Source organism: Peromyscus californicus, unplaced genomic scaffold (assembly GCF_007827085.1).
Source record: "Peromyscus californicus insignis strain IS unplaced genomic scaffold, ASM782708v3 Scaffold_13__1_contigs__length_99412109, whole genome shotgun sequence".
Lineage (NCBI taxonomy): Eukaryota > Metazoa > Chordata > Mammalia > Rodentia > Cricetidae > Peromyscus > Peromyscus californicus.
The window spans coordinates 26,642,844-26,654,445 of NW_026294424.1; the positions used below are offsets into that span (position 1 = coordinate 26,642,844).

Sequence of the window (11,602 nt, forward strand, 5' to 3'; positions counted from 1 at the left end):
ATCCTGCCTGGCTACTGGCCAATCAGCGTTTTATTAAACCAGTGTACAAAACCATTATCCCACAGCACCTTTCACAGGAGTCACTGATATCGTACATTATGATTCATGGAAGTAGCAAAATTACAGTTATGAAGTAGTAACAAAAATAATTTTATGGTTGGGGGTCACTACAACATGAGGAACTGTATTAAAGGGTCGCAGTGTTAGGAAGGTTGAGAACCACTGTCCTGAGGTGTGTGGTTGTTTTTTATAAGTCCTGGCTGCAATGCTGTATGATTCTCTGGTCCTCTCTCTGATCTGTGTTCATGGCTGACTTTGCTGTACCCTAGAGTAACTGCCACGGCGTCCAGTGTTGGAGCAGCAGGTGTGCCCGCTGGAGGGGTCCTCACCATTGCCATTATCCTAGAGGCCATTGGATTGTCCACAGATTACCTCTCTCTGATCCTGGCTGTGGACTGGATTGTGTAAGTACCTGATACCAAGGACCCTGGAATAAAGAAAGTCTATTGAGGCCCCTGGGAACTTAATGTTCCACTAGGCCTGGAGCATGCAAGGAAACTTAAAACCATCCTTTCTTTGGAAGGAATCTATAGCTAAGCTGGCAAAACCAGATTTAGGACTATAAGAAGTCAACAGTTGCTGAGAGGTGGTGGTGCATGCCTTTAATCCCAGCACTCGGGAGGGAGAGGCAAACAGATCTTTATGAGTTTGAGGCCAGCCTGGTCTACAGAGCAAGTTCTAGGACAGGCTCCAAAGCTACACAGAGAAACCCTGTCAAAGAAGAAGAAGAAGAAGAAGAAGAAGAAGAAGAAGAAGAAGAAGAAGAAGAAGAAGAAGAAGAAGTAGTAGTCAACAGTATAACAGTCAAGAGCCTGTGAACATCCATGAATGGCCGGAGACGCAACCATCCAGAACTTGCTTGTGATACTCAGTAGGTTCGAGGGGCTGTGCAGGTGATGGCAGGGTGGAGTAATAAGTTGATTGGAGCAGTTGTTGGCCCTGGCCTGCAAATACCCAAGGAATGCTTCCTATGCAAGGAGAGCATGCAAACACCTTGTGCTTGGACTCAGGAGACCTTCAGTAAGTGTATGACCAGGCTGCTGTCCCTGGGGTTCCTTACAACACGAGAGTGTCTGGATATTGATTGCTTGAGCCTTGGGATACCCTTTGCAGGTGTAAGTCCACTGTCCTGTAGGAAAGTCGACGGAGGTAGTGATGCTGAAAGAGAGCCCACGGGTAAGCCAGGGAGGCTTTGAGCCCGGCCCTTCCGTGTATCTGCTCTTGTAATCACAGTAGAAGCCACGCCAGGCGTGGTAAGGACTGCATGAGGCCACATATGTGCAGTGCCCAGGACTGGGGCAGGTGGGACAGCTTTCAGTAAACATTAGTGAGGAGGACCATCCTGCTGGCCGCTCACAGCCGGCCTGAGAGGAGCCAATTTCAGGTGCCTGGCACTGTGGTGGGACTTGGAAACGGTAGTCTTTCCAACTTAAAATAGCTGTGTGGAGTTCTGAGGGCTCTTCGTGGAAATGGGGTGAAGCGTCCAATAGAGACGCCTGTGTTCCAGACACCCCATCAGAGGAAGCTCCCTCCCTGGGCTGGCCAGGACCAGAGCAATGGCAGGGATCATCTGTCTTGTCCTTCCGGCTGCCTCCTGTGCCTGGAGAATGTATCTCCGAGGTGCTCAGCTGAGAAGGGAAATCGCACCCTGCTGGATGCCCAGCAGAGGCCTTTGGGCGCACAAGCCACTCAAGGTTGGGACTTCAGGAAGACCACCATTTTTCTGTCTTCAAAATGGCTACAGGACCTTCTCTGAGCGCCAGTGACTGGGGTAGATGTTGAGCTAACCTGTGCTAAGCAGGCTGTGGGAAAGCTGGTGCTTTTTTTTTTTTTTTTTTTTTCCGTGATATGCTTATCCACAACTGTGGAATGCTCCTGCTGTGGCTTCGAGGATTGAAGCGGGATTGAAGTTCTAGTGTACCGTAGCACTGAGGGGAAGAAGAACTGAACACAAACCCATATCTACCCTCTTCTCCCAAATGCTTGCAGTGTTCTCAGAACTGGATTGCATTGCTCAGATCCACTCCCAGAGTTGTGCAGTATGCACAAGGGACTTGTCCGCTACCTTCAACTTCTCCCGTATTTTCTGCAATGAGAGTCTTACTGCTTTCCAGGAGTAAATACTGCTCAGAGAAAAGCAATTCGGAGCAGGTCTGTTAGTGGTGTGCCTGCCCTGCAAGAGCACACCCACATCGAGCAGGGACAAGCATACAGGCCCAGGGAGGCTGGGAGTGGCTGGACTACTCTCATGGATGGAGGGGCCGCAGCACCCAGGAGGTTCAGCATGTCAGTTAGATTCGGTTGGTCAGGGATGCAGAGTTTATGGTATAAAGAAGGCAAGTTTAGCTACCCTCAGTAGGAACAGTCTAAGAGAACAGTCTCCAGGCCGTGTGTGTGTGTGTGTGTGTGTGTGTGTGTGTGTGTGTGTGTGTGTGTGTGTGTTGCACTATAGTATATGTTTTCTCTCTATGTGTATGGCGTGTGCTACAGTGTACGGTTTTTGCACACTGTCAAAATCCTCTTAAGAACCAGGGGAAGGCTTTGCCATCCCTCTGAGGCTTCGTGTGGGGAAGGCAGGCTTTTTCACTCCCATGGCTCTGACATGGAGTCCTTGACAAGGCGGTGCCCATGTCACATTCACTGGCTCCCTACAAGTCAGCTTCCCTGTGGCCATCTGCCTGCTGCGACAGCGCCCTCCACTGGCCACTCTGGGTATAACGCCGGTCCTCTTTCCTCCCTGTTGCTCCCAGGGACCGGACGACCACCGTGGTGAATGTGGAAGGGGATGCCCTGGGCGCCGGAATCCTCAACCACCTGAACCGGAAGGCAGTGAGGAAAGGCGAGCAGGAGCTGCAGGAAGTGAAGGTGGAAGCCGTTCCCAATTGCAAGTCTGAGGAGGAGACGTCGCCTCTGGTGACGCACCAGAACCCAGCAGGCCCCGGGGCCGTTGCTCCAGAACTCGAATCCAAGGAGTCGGTTCTGTGATGGGGCTGGGCTTGGGCCCACCTGCTAGTTACCAGCAACCCACCCTGGTAGCCTGCCCCATTATTTAGACGTGGGCATGGCCCTCACAGACTCTTCATCTCCCAGGCGATGCTTTGGCCCAGTCACCAATTTGAGGGCCGGATCCTCAGCCCAGGCATTGGGCTCCCGGGCCAGGACTGATTACTGAGGACCAGAGCACTCTGGCATTTGTCTTGATCCATGTCTCGGTCGGGCTCTAGATACACCTTGGCTCTCTTTGGAAACCCCCTTGAGCTGCCAGGCCTGGGGAGGTTTCCAGGTTCTTGGAGGCCTGGGGGTAAAGGTCAGGGGAATGCAGATGTGTTCTTCAGTTGTCCCTGGCTAGCTCTGCATCTGGTGCTTTCTGGGCAAACCAGAGGGGTTTGTGATTGTCTGTCACACTGTCTCATCAGCAGTAGACGTCGAAGATGTTTCTGGACTCAGACTGGCTGGAGTCTGACGAGCCAGCACTCAGTACACAGTTGTACTCCACCTGTGTGGGTGGCCCCCGAGGGACCAGAGGTGCTGCCCAGTGTCAAGTGAGATATACTCCAAGTGGTGGTGAGCGCAGCTGGGGTCTCAGCGTGAGTAAAGCATTTCAATTCTGAGGTCAGGGGAAAGACTATGGAGCACCCTCATTAGGACAAGACAGAACTGGTCCCGTTCTAGACCTCCTTTTCGGCCTCCTCCTGAGGCGTGGGCCTCCGCCAGCGCGTCCCTGTTTCCATTCTGACTTGGCAGCAGACCCTAAGACCTCTTTCTCTGGAGGGGTGGGGTGGTCACTGCATCGCTGACCCATAGTGGTTGGTCAGTGTATTACTACAGTTTGACTAGGTCCTCCCTAAAGCACTGCAGAGCAGCAAAATCATATACTCCCCCAACAAACCCACGCACTAATCGAGGAGGGCTCTGCCCAGGGCTCTGCCCGGGCCCCTGCCTTTGGTTTCCATAGTGTATGGCCTGTGGTAAGTCCTGGGTCTGATGTTACCTGCCTCTTACCTGCTTCGTTGGGATCTGGTAAGGCGAACGGGAAAGCTGTGGAAATGGCCATTTTGCCTCTCGGAAGTCATGTTCAAACGTCTGTAAGTGCCCAGTTTACCCGGGAGACAGCTTTCTCCATGGAGGCTGCCTGCTGGTGTGAGCAGGTCTCCTGAACGGGGCCATGTTCTCGTCATACTTCAGAGCTTGCCTTCTGAAGAGTCGTGATAACATTCCATGCAGCCTCTGCGCTGGTACCCACCTTCTACCACGTTTCTGGGTGCCCGACTCCATTGCTACTTCTCAACCCACAGTTCTGTCCACCCTACTCGTAATAGGAGCTTAGGCCCCAGGCATCCTCTTGTTTTCCCTGGCCTGTGTATCACTGGGCCCCACGTACTTGGGACAGAGACCATTTTAAATGCGGCCTGTACTGAGTGAGGGGAGGGGAAGGTCCATGAGGAACAGAGCCCAAAGTGAGAAGGCCCAGCCCTTTAAACCCACGGAACCACTCCAACCTGCTGTGGGAGTGACCAGGGACTGAGTGGAGAGTGGCCAGACCTTGTTGCCAACACAGTTTTTTAATAGGGAATCAATCCTACCATTTGATTACAAATGAGCATTTGGTGTTTTTTAAGTTTCAGTGAATCTTTTCCTCGAGTATTTACACATACTTTATGTATGGTGTGTGTGTGTGTGTGTGTGTGTGTGTGTGTGTGTGTGTGTGTGTGTGTGTTACGTAGTTTTTAACTGCAAGCAAGTTTGTGTTTGAATAAGGGGGAATTAGACTACAAATTACGTCTTTGGCATTCTGATATTCTAAAGGACTTTATTAAGTAGGGATTGGAGCTGGTCAGTAAACTGGCTAGTCACTCGGGTCCCAACCTGAACCCACAGTAGAGAGTGCTGCCGTGGTCTGGAGGAAGGTGCTTCTCCGTGGGAAACACGGGACCTTCCTTTTGGAGGCCAGAGGAGGAGGCACTGCCGTGTCTCCGAGTTTCAGCTCCCAGAGGAGTTGATGGAGTTGGGTATCAAGGAAGATTCCACTGTAACTGTCTGAAATGCCTCTTTGCTATTTTTCTAACATGTTCTTCTCTTAATGTCTTGTGTATGTGTGACACTTGCCTTAAAACGTAGTTCAGCCGTCAAAAATGAGCACCATATTTTTACTGGCACCTGCCTGTCCTCGAGTCTTGTCTTATATTTGATGGCACTGTCTCTCCTCTAGGGGATGACCTGGGATGATCAAATACGGTTCTCCTTTCCCTGTTCAGCTAGCATGAGCCCCTGGGGTAAAGAGGATGCTAAGGCCTGGTCACTGGTGTGACTAGGTCCTCTGTAGCTGCCTGCCTGCCTGCAACTCGTGACCAGCAAGCCATGTATCGGTTTCCCGTTCCACACGATTGGGGCTCTGGCAGAGATGTGTGAGTTTGCCACAGACCTCTAACATGAAGTCAGAACAACCAGGTTGACAGGACTTCATTAGCATTCATGCTAAGCCAAGCGTTGGAGTAAGAACAAGCCCCGGGCCATATACGTTACTGGGCAAGTCCCTATTAGTGAAGTTGCCCATGCTTGCTCTAGGGTCGCCACCACACCCAGCTTAGTCTCTTACATAATCTTGTCTTCATTTTTGGAAAAAAATCTGGTTTTGTTTTTTGAGATAGGGCATTACTATGTAGCCTAAGTTGGCCTTGAACTGGTGAGACTCTAGCCTAAAACTTCACAAACACTGGGATTTCAGGCACGGAGCATCCTACATTGTCCTGTTTTCAGTGACGGCACGTTCCTGCACAACAAGGAACTGTAGAAGCTCCGGAGAGGAGGATTCTGCAAGCTCACACTGGAAGCTGTGGTTTCCGGACCCTGGGGCTCCAGAGAACAGATGCCTGTTCTGGCCTGGGCATCACCAGCTCTCCATACAGCATGGGAATTGGCTTTAATTCCAGGTCAACACAAAGGATAGAAGCGTTTGCCTAGATCAAAGGCCTGGTGGGAGGTGTGACAACAGTTTAGACCGCTTCCTGGAGCTTTGGGGTGCTCTGAGGTTTGATTAGTACCTGGTGACTCTGCTTTCCAAGGTAGCCAGAGCAAGAGCAGCTGGTGGCTCACGTCACCTCTGTCAGGGTGGTTGGGCAGAGGTCTGTTAGAGCTCACCTGCCCAAGGGAAATGTCCGTTTTCACCGTGACCAGCCTAAAGCACATAGCCAGGAGGAGCGTACACTCTCAGTTCTTGACTGCTGCTAGCTTCTCTGCGATGCTGAGCACAGTCACCTCCCAGTGCCTCAGCCTCCTCACACTGAAATGTGGCCCGCAACTGCAGCAGTGACAGGTCATTGTGAAGAGCAGACAAGCTACAGGAGTGTTGATTCTTCAGGAAAGCACACGGCACACACAATGTGCTGCGTGCAAGCTGGTCCTCACATCAAACCGTGGCTGGAAATGTTCCTCACCAGCCTGTGTCCCTTTGTAGCTGGGCCCATGTTTTGCAAACGTGTGTGTGTGTGTGTGTGTGTGTGTGTGTGTGTGTGTGTGTGTGTGTGTGTGTGTGTTTAGCCGTGTAGCCAAACATCTAGTTACCCAGATGGGGCACCTACAACAGACCAAAGAAATGATTCCACTCAAGCCTAGCTTGGGAAACGATGAATTTAGTTAGGGTTACACACAGAATCTTGGGCAACTTACGGACAGCTACACCACTGAAGAAGATAGAAATACCTCTCTTCCCCACCGCTGTTAACTGCCTGTCAATCTTGGGTTGGAGCACAGCCTCATGAGCCCTACCCCTACCTGTCTGTGATGGAGAATTAATGGACACTTAATTCACTCTTGAGCAGGTCCCCTCTAGACACACGCAGCTGCTGACACAATAGCTGTGTTACACCTAGAAGACCGTGTTCTGCAGCACTCCACCCTCTTGTCCAGCTCACATCCTCTCCACTCCCTCTCCCCTGCCGTGCCCTGAGCCTTGGAAATGTACAGATATCCCGTTACGAGTACTCCACAATCACTTACTCTCAGGACTTTGATGACTTACGAGTCTTTGCAGTAACTGCTACCCTTCATAAAAGAAGCTTCTCTGATGACAGCAACCCTAATCTATGGGCAATAGCATATATTTAGAAGGCAATTTGACAGGTGCACCCAGTAACCAAAACAGCAGTAGCTCCCCACTAGAGCATATGACCTCCCGGCCACAGGCTTTGAACCAGATGTGAATTCCCTTGTATAGAATGGGCCGTAAGTCCAATCAGAAAATTGCTGGCTACATGCAGAGCAACCACATCACGATGGAACCGTCTTACCTGGTAAAGTGGTTGTAGATCCAGCACACAGGATCCAGGGCTGAGCAGGACTATTGACAGTTCTCCTCGGGCCTGCCTGGTGCCTGCAAGCCTGTGAACGTCAGCTAGTGGGGTGGAGCTCAGAGCTCAGCCCCAGCCCTGTGCCTGCACAGAGCGCAGGGTGGCTCCAGCCCTGGGGTTCTACCTCGGTAAGCAACGACAGTGACCACAGCCTGTGTTGTCATCCTGGGACCTCCCTGACCGACAGATTTGGGATTCTCATCTACTAACCGGAAGGCTCTAGGGGCTTCCTTTTCAATGTGCGCGAGGCACTTCCGCTCAGACTTTTGTGCGCGAGGCACTTCCGCTCAGACTTTTTAGCTGTAGTCTTAATGTTAGTGGGGGCCAGCTGTCAGAGGGCTTCATCTATCCAAATACAAAGTTCCCAAGGATTCCACAGGTACCCTGGCCGACTAGATGAGCTGATTCCCTGTCCCTGCTCCTTTAGGTTCCATACACGTCTTCCGGATGCTTTTCTAAGAAAAAAACAAAACCAAAAACCTGAGAGGTTAGCAGTCTATCATCTATGAAATCAAACAAGTTTGCAAAGGATATGCAGGGTTATGAAGTCCCACTGCCCTCTGTACCAAACAAATGTCGCTTGGTCTCAGCAGTGACCAGCTGAGCAGATACTAAAGAGAAAGGCCTGCAGGGCCCACACAGCATGAGAAGGTTCCATCTTCTGTAGCCATTGTTTCCTCAGGAGGTCAATGCAGGGTACGGTGGTGTGGGTGGGAGGCACTCCCTTAGCACCCACAATCCACAGTTGTCCTCTGTGAGCTGTCCTAACTCCTCATCGTCATGCAGGAGCCATGCCCCTCGCAGCCTGTGGCAGGCTCTTAGAGCCAGGGCTGTCTCTTGTTGCTCTGAGTGGCTTAGGTGGTGTGTGTGTGTGTGTGTGTGTGTGTGTGTGTGTGTGGTGTGGTGTGGTGTGGTGTGTGCTCTGTCTCCACAGGCTCCCCAGGTTTGACTGTGTGAGTGTGTGTGTGTGTGTGTGTGTGTGGTGTGTGCTCTGTCTCCACAGGCTCCCCAGGTTTGACTGTGTGAGTGTGTGTATGTGTGTGAGTGTGTGCATGCTCTGTCTCCACAGGCTCCCCAGGTTTGACTGTCTGTGGGCCAAGCTGTGAGTCTCTGCTCCCTCTCTATTGACCAGGCCTGGCCACAGTTTCCATGTTCTCTTGGAGAGAAGTGTACACAGCTTACTCTGGAGGGAATAACGGCCCTCCCCTGGGACAAATTTAGGATTTTTTTTTAACTTTTTATTGATTCTTTGTGAACTTCACATCATGCACCCCACCCCACTCATCTCCCTGTCCCTCCATATCTATCCTCTGCCCTTGCAACCTCCCCCCACCAAAAGAAAACAAACAAAACAAAACCAAAGATCTCGCCATGGAAGCTTCAGTGTGTCACACAGTATATATAAACAGCTTCACTTGTAAATGTTCATTGCAATGAGTCATTGGTCTGGTTCGAGGCCTCTCTGGCTTCTGATATGCTATCAGGACCGGATCCTCACTGGTACCCTCTGGGATAGCCTGTTGATGCCCTGTGTCATGGAGATCTACAGCTTTGGTTCTGCAGGACTGCCCCTTTCATTTATTTGAAAACAAAATTGCTAATAGAAAACCTGCCCACACATTTCTGCTGTTGTGAGCTGCCTGTGAGCATCCTCTTCAGGTCCTTGGGGAACCGATCCTCCATCGTTGCTCATTCCTTCCATTTGCTGCACAGACATTAGTTGTGTGTTTATTACGTCATAAGGTGAGCTTGAGGACTGGGCCATGGCAGAGGGAGCGGACCTTTTCCTGGAGGCTGAAATCTCTCCAGGCAATTTCTGCCAGTGAATAGAGATTATGAAATGCCATGGCCAAACCCAATTCATTGAAGAGATTAGTCTGGTTTACGGTTCCACAACAGCAAGGAAGGCATGGGGACAGGAACAGGAAGCTGAGAGATCTCATCCCAACTGTACACAGGAAGCAGAGAGAGACAGAGACAGAGAGATACAGAGAGAAACAGAGAGACAGAGAGAGAACAGGAAGCTGAGAGATCTCATCCCAACCGTACACAAGAAGCAGAGAGGGAGAGAGACAGAGAGAGAGACAGAGACAGAGATAGACAGAGACGGAGAGAGAACAGGAAGTGGAAGAAGGATATAAAAACCTCTAAGGGGCCCCTAGTGGTATACTTCCTCTAGCAAAACTCCACCTCCTAAAGGTTCCATAACCTCCCCTAAACAGTACCATCAACGGGGGCCAAGTGCTCAAATACATGAGCCTGTGAGGGACATTTCTCATTCAAATTACCACTCACGGCAACAGTAAACATGACTAATACACAATCAAACCAGACCATCAAGTTTTCTGGGAATAGGACCCAGCCCTAGTGTTTTTCAAGCCGCCGGGATTCCGATGTGTATCTAAGGCGGAAAACTACTGGATGAGCAGCCATGTGGGTAGGCTGATGAATTCTGCGTTTGGGAAGCTCTCCACTGATTCTTGGGCATGCCACTGTTTGGGCACCACAGACCCAGCAGCTTCAGCGCCCACAGGCCCTCCTGGTTCATGGTCTTTGCTAGAAAACTCCATTCCACATAATTCTCCAAAAGCTTCTAACTAGGGTAGCCAGGAATGGACTCATTTCTTGAGTTTTGGATCTGGCTGCCCCAAGGGTATCCCATGTGTGCAGGGAAACATGCTGACATGCTGGCATGCTGGCATGCTAGGCAGATGCAGCTGCGGTCTGGCGGGTGACCCACTCCATGCGAGCATGGCAGTGGGGCAGCAGGTGGATATTCACACCCCAGAGGCTGCATCCACGTGGAAATGGTTTATTATAATAGAGAGATAGAGAAGATAGGAAAGAAGAGCGAAAGAGAGAGAGAGAGGTCGGGGTGCACACCTTGTGGGAGTGGAGGTAGAGAAGGGGGCGGAGTTTTTCCTTAAGAAGCAGCTCCTTCATCAGGACGATGCAGGGTGGCCCCAAGGGGTGGGATCAGAATATTAACACGGGGAAACTAATTATAGAAAGAAAATAAGACTATAGTGCACTTCCGCCCTGTTGTTGTTGTTGATTTTCAAGACAGGGTTTCTCTGTGTAGCGCTGGATGTCCTGGAACTCGCTCTGTAGACCAGGCTAGCCTCCAACTCAGAGATCCACCTGCCTCTGCCTCCCAAATCTGAGATTAAAGGTGTGCGCCACCATGCCCAACTTTCTACCCTGGTTTTTAATCCGAGGATAATTATAGGCTGGTTTTCACTTTTCATCTTGATGACTGCCTATGATTCCATTAAGGATCAGAGGGTCCCCAGCCGGATGTTGTATAGAGGTATCTGAATTCTTTCCAGAGAAATAGTCTTTGGCTAAGAAGCTGGCCTCTTGCTACAGATGGTACTAACTAGAAAATTCTATGTGATGGCTTCACCGGAAAGCCTCAAAGAACACCTGTGAGGCAAAAAGAAAGAGCCACATTTACAGAGATTTAACAAAACGGAATAGGGAGAAAGCTCCAACCAGCCCTTCTCAACCTTGATGACCCACTAGTCACCCAGACTCCACAGCTGCCAGTGCACACACACACCAAGATTCCAATCCAATCAAGCCAGGCTGGGGGATGAGGGCTGGCTTTCATGAAAATGTTCTAGGTGACTCCAATGTGCATCCAAGGTTGCAAACCATGGGGCAGGCCGCTCTAGAGCTGCCTTGTAGCACACAGAGGTGCCCTCTCCCACAGTCTGGTGGGTGCTACTCCCATGCAGATGCTCCCACCACCGTCGGCACCCCTAGAGCAACCCCCTGGAGTTGCATTTCTGCCCCTTTGTATGACGGTGCAGTAAGTATTGTTGGATGAGAAGCTGACAGCGGTGTTCATGTGAGATGTTACAGTATGGAGCAAGTTTAGCATGATTTCTTTCAATGCTCTGCACCAGCCAGTACAGCAAGGCTCAGTGAGAGCTGGTCAAGGCTCACTCACAGGTGATTTCGTGGTGAGTCATGCAGCTTGGTATGTTTACTTCCCCATAATCTTTGTGTTTCTGTGGTAATAGCTATAAAACAATAACCACAAACAAAACAACCATACAAATGGTAGTTCCGTCAAGTGCCAAGTAAATGTGTCAGGCTAATGTCAAGACGAAAGGCCCCAAAGAACCGCCTAAGAAACTGCGGACAAGAACCAGCAGTCAGAAAGAATTCAGGAAACGGATAAACATCTG

The 11,602-nt window shown here is 50.6% G+C and overlaps 1 protein-coding gene across 1 annotated transcript in view; it reads left to right on the forward strand.

The window, feature by feature from the left end:
- The window catches only part of Slc1a4 (solute carrier family 1 member 4), a 33,979-nt gene extending 28,763 nt beyond the window's left edge, over positions 1–5,216 (forward strand). Inside the window, exons 7-8 of the mRNA XM_052734749.1 lie at positions 330–464; positions 2,811–5,216. Coding sequence (XP_052590709.1) covers positions 330–464; positions 2,811–3,045 — 370 coding nt within the window. The 3' untranslated portion in view covers positions 3,046–5,216. The remainder of the gene's footprint in view (positions 1–329; positions 465–2,810) is intronic.
- The last annotated feature ends 6,386 nt before the right edge of the window (positions 5,217–11,602 follow it).